The sequence below is a fragment of the Pygoscelis adeliae genome, unplaced genomic scaffold (assembly GCF_000699105.1).
Source record: "Pygoscelis adeliae isolate BGI_AS28 unplaced genomic scaffold, ASM69910v1 Scaffold6, whole genome shotgun sequence".
NCBI lineage: Eukaryota > Metazoa > Chordata > Aves > Sphenisciformes > Spheniscidae > Pygoscelis > Pygoscelis adeliae.
Genome location: NW_008825075.1, coordinates 5,855,795 through 5,860,794, shown reverse-complemented (window position 1 = coordinate 5,860,794; position 5,000 = coordinate 5,855,795). Strand labels below are relative to the sequence as shown.

General features: G+C 35.8%; 1 protein-coding gene across 3 annotated transcripts in view; it reads right to left on the bottom strand.

Moving 5' to 3' along the window:
* ZCCHC2 (zinc finger, CCHC domain containing 2) overlaps positions 1-5,000 on the bottom strand; it is a 28,461-nt gene that overhangs the window by 9,159 nt on the left and 14,302 nt on the right. For 2 of the 3 annotated variants that reach the window (XM_009326689.1, XM_009326690.1), the window contains exons 6-7: positions 4,369-4,452; positions 2,530-2,587 (exon numbers count right to left, since the gene is read on the bottom strand). In XM_009326689.1, the coding sequence (XP_009324964.1) occupies positions 2,530-2,587; positions 4,369-4,452 (142 nt within the window). The remainder of the gene's footprint in view (positions 1-2,529; positions 2,588-4,368; positions 4,453-5,000) is intronic. The other variant, XM_009326691.1, reaches the window with a different exon arrangement.

The following is a 5,000-nucleotide window of genomic DNA, read 5'->3' as shown; positions in this document are numbered from 1 at the left end:
CCCTAGAAATGCTCAAGAGATTTAAGAGATGTAAATTACAGGAGTTCTTGTGCTCTGAAGTTATACTAATGATCTGAACATAATTGGAGTTCCTTTTTCCATTTGTCTACTATAATTTGATGCAAAATTCAGAACAACAGAATTTGTAGAAAACAGTACTTGAGAGAAGAGTTTCCATGGATATTTCTGCATGTTTGCTTTCTTCATACCAGACGTGGGGAAATTTTCCAGATAGAAGTGTATTCTGGATTAATCTTCTTTCTTCCTTATCGTTAATGACAAAGCTGGAATTACTTTGTAATCCCTATTTCAGAATTCATGAGACATTTAAGAAAAGGAACGCATGGCTACTTACAGATCATACTGCAGCTGTGTTTATTTGAATTTCAAAATAGTTATCTCGCTTTGCATTTTTACCTTCAGGATTGCTAGTTTTGAGTAGTGCTGGGAAAGGGAGTTGCACATGGCATTTACTTTGGACCTTATAATGCCTTCCACAGAAGCTTCTCTTAACAGCAGCTGATCAGAAGCAATATTTAACTAGGTCCGAGAGCACTGGTCAACAAAGACTGCTGGAAAAACAGTCAGGGTTCTGACAGAGTCAGTAGGGCACATGGACCTATAAGCTTTTCATCTACTGTACAAAACCACGCCCTACTACTGACTGGATGCAGAGAGAAGAGTTAACAAAAAGAGTTAACACTTTTAAATTCTTATCAAAATACTTATGCTGATAATTGAAAGTGCCTTTAAATTCAGGGCTGTTGGCAAGCTGCTTCATGAAGGTTACTGCAATATGAAATGTTACTCAGTTCCCATGATGGCAGAAATCTAGCTCGCTCCAAAGCATAAGACATGCTGAAGTTCCAGTAGCTACTTACCAAATACCTCTCGAAATTAAGTGCTCAAACTACTTAAAAGATGTACAATAGAATGTTAAAAAAAAACTTTAAGAAAATGGTGAGAACCCAAGAAGGTCCCAAAATACAGGCATGAGCCCATGACTGCAGAGATATAAGCAAGGTCACTTTAGAAACTTCTGCCGAATGGAGTTAAGTGAATCTGCTGCCAAATTTACAGTCTTTTCATGTAAGCTGTGATACTACTAAATTTTTTATTTCGTATGTCCGACCTTATTCCTACCAGTAAATTTTTGGACCTTTTCAAGAGTAAGACTGCCATACTGAATAAAAACAAAAGGTAGACAGATGTAATGTACAAATTTTCCTAAAATGTACCAATGCTATTTGAGATAAACTGCTCTTGACTCTAGACAGTTTTATACATACTTAAAAGAGAAGAGTTTTATTCAGTGCCATTTCTTCAGAACCCATAAATAACAGGCACAGATTTTAAGATGACAGATACATAACACGGACAGGAGGGGACTAACAGACCTCTAGCAGTCAAGTAGTAAACACATTTTCCCCTCTTAAATAAACAGAAAATAATAGCTAGAAAAAGGAGTTTCTACCAAGGAAGTTTGTGGAAAGGCCTGTCCCTGTCTTTCCTACCTGGAAGATAGATCCTAAACTACAGTCAGCTTTAGTATACTTTGTTATATAATGAATAAGAAAAAGACAAATTTTTTATTAGTAACTATACGCTAGTAAGTTTGGATCCTGCTCTTACGACTTCATAGTAGGCTGTATATCCACTGGTATAATCAGAGATTTTGTCAAGATGACATTCTCTTCTTGAAGAAATCCAAGTTGAGAGTAAGTAGGAAGGTTAAAAAACAAAACAGAAACAAACCACTAAGTTGTTCAATTGCTAATTTCACAAGAATCTTGTCTGTTAACAATGTTAACCAACATTGTTTTGTGCTATGTTTATATTCTAAATCCAGGTAATTTTCCCACCCTGAGATAAATAAGTTTTACAGATAAAACAACACAGAACAAAACTGTAAACCACAATAAATTTTGTATCCATTTTTTCTCTTAATATAGTTGAAATATTGCAGAACTATGTGCAAATATATCCAAAGTTTCTGGTCAAAATACATTAATGGGTGAATTCACATTACATACTTCATATATCTGAAAGCATATATAAACTACTTTAATATGGTTAAGAAGTGCTTCCACTTACAATGGACGTAAACCAGCAAGGTATACATGCTTTTGCTACTACGCAGGGAAAGAATGGACTACCTTCTCCTATAAGGTCATCTTTGAAGCTACTGAAGAAAAGCTTAAAATCAACAGCACCGGAAATTATGTTACTCAGCTTATAAACACAAATCGAAATATAAACGCAAGTAGGGAAAATTCACAAAATCTGGGGGAGAGTTCCAAATGACCTAGACCTACAGATACAGAAATAGGAGCTTTTGAAATATTTTTCTAATACAGATTAAGTTAATAACACCCCCCCAAACAACAAAAAATAAAACAAGAACACCCCACCCGAACCAAACAAAAACTTCACAAACAAGCTTTAATCTAGAAGGAAACACATACTCTCAAAGCACTGACAAATGAAGTTCAGAAATGTAGCATGGTCATGTTACATCCTAGTACCTACTTGGCAACAGGACTTTTTCCATTATGTTTCTTGTGAACTGCTGTGTGTTGCATTACATCTGGAAAAAAATAAACAAAGCAGAATTTCAACAGCAATTCCTATTTCCTCTTTTAGATCAATCCAACAAATTCATCTTTCCATCACTACCAGACACGTAGCAGAAGACATTTCCGTTAAATAGGCTAGGCTTAATTTACAGTGCTGAAATTAACAGGTGTGTTGCATAGAGGAGAGATCAGTTTGTATAGACAGTATAATCAAGACTCTTTACCTTCCATTTCACAGAAGAATGAAACAGAAAACTAGGAACTATAACAACCGTTTATGTTTGCTCACCTCTATATTTAATCATAAGGACTAAATGCGTGACTGAGTATCACCCGGTATGAAAGAATGGAGAGAGAAGAAAGGATTCAGTCAGAAAAGTACAGAATTTTGTATTTTTTTCTGAACTGCTGAAATTCATCTCAAAACTGTCACACATTCTGAATAGTGAATGAAGACAAGTCTTACACAGAAGTATTGCGTTCTGAACCTCAAAATTCACTATGCAAGTAAAGCTTTGCAAATTACATTTGACATAAAAAGAGACACTGCTTCAAACAAGAAACAAGAACTTTAGAGACATGGTCTACCCTTTTCTTTAAGGCAACCGTTAAATTTTAACAAAAGCAACTTTTCTTGATTCCAACTCTTGATGATCTTAACCTTCTTGGTAGCTATCACTTTGCCTGAACTCCTCTCAATGCTACACATAAGTCCAAATCATGATTTGGGGGGAAAAAAAAAAAAAAAAAATCACAATTTTTAAACTTCTGGTAGCACTTCACTAAAATGGCACAAAAGGTGTTCTGAAATGCATTTGTAGTTTCATCAGGTGAACAGATTTTTTTCTTAAGGACAGTATATAAAACACTATTTGAGCAACTTCCAAATATATTGTAAATTTACTTGGTGCATTCTGAACTCTAAAGAAGAATATGGTAATGATTTTTTTAAATAAGAAAAAGCTGTCTGAACTGCATATGCGGATTACTGTTTGCACATAAGATCCTCCGCAAGCTTCTTATTAGTTATTAATGTTTAACAGGATAAAAGTGGTGTCACTCTGTGAAAGCTAGTGTAAGTGTTCAGTGGTCCATGTTCACCTATCAGTCCCATTTCTCATCCTTTCCACCTAGCAGAAGCTTATACTTGTTCGCTACGGAAAGCAATGCAAAACTGGCTTGCCATTCCTTTCAAAATGAAATTACTGACCAGCCACTAGGCTGCTGCTTCCACACGTGAACTGTTTTTGAGGTATTTGGAAAACACCAGCTTTCAGACTGTAATCATGACTCACTACAGTCCCAAACAGTCCTTATTAACAGTCCAGAGTATAAAAACAGCATAGGTTAATAATAAGAAGAGGAAAACCTGAACATTCTTTCTGAGTAAAACTAAAAGCTAGACAGATTTGGCACATTTAATGCAAAACAGTCTGCAATTCTTGAAATGCTGCACTCAACTTCTAACCCTGGTAACTGAAGAATAGGTAAAGACATGAAAAGCTACAAACAATCTTGGCTCAAGTGAATTGTAAAGTGTATCTTCCTGGTTGCTCAACACAGCTGTGAACTTCTGCCTCTGAGCTGTCTATGAACACTCCCACTCCTTGGATTATACAGCAACCTCCTAAGGAAACTGCTGAAAGTATACAAAAATTCTTCATTTACATAGCAGATTTCATTCAAATCTCTCAGCTTTGTACCAATGAAGAAAATCAGTCAACTGCATGATTTCCAGAACTGAGTGTGGCAAAATTTCTCAGAGAAGAACCACCTTTGAGTACACAACTACCTTCCTCCTGACTTGAAGCTTCTGAACTGTCCTCCTTGAAGTGTTCTGGTGCCTTAACCGTCTTCAAAGAGGGTTGTAAGTTACCTGCAGAGAATAAAGTTCACGTAGTAACTTTATAGATCTTGAACAACTAGACAGTTCCTGAATGCTTGCACTAAACTGGAAGCTAGGGAAATGGAAGACTGAACTTACTGGTTTGCATATGGCAATAATTTGAACATTGTCTCCTCCAAAGCAGGCCATCTCCAAAAGTAAAGGCTCTATGGAGATACTTTTATTTTGAAGAAAAGAGTGCGCAAAACAATTTTAAAGCTATGGTGCAATTTCAAAAGATTGGGATCGTGATTACAGTATTAAAAATATTCCTATTATCCTAGCACTTCAGATTTTTTTATAATCTTTTTTGTGTTACAGCAAGAAATGGGAGGAGAACAATGATAGTTATTAGAATTCTTCTACAACAAGTTACACTCCTCCGTTGTCAAATCATTCACCTGCCAAGAGACCTAATTTGGGCTAAGGTCTTCTAGTGCCCTTAACACAGTCTTCATGAACAATTTTTGCCTTTTTATGCCAGATGGGACTGAAAAAGAAGTGGCAATAATATTTACAGTTTTTTTTCAAAAATACCA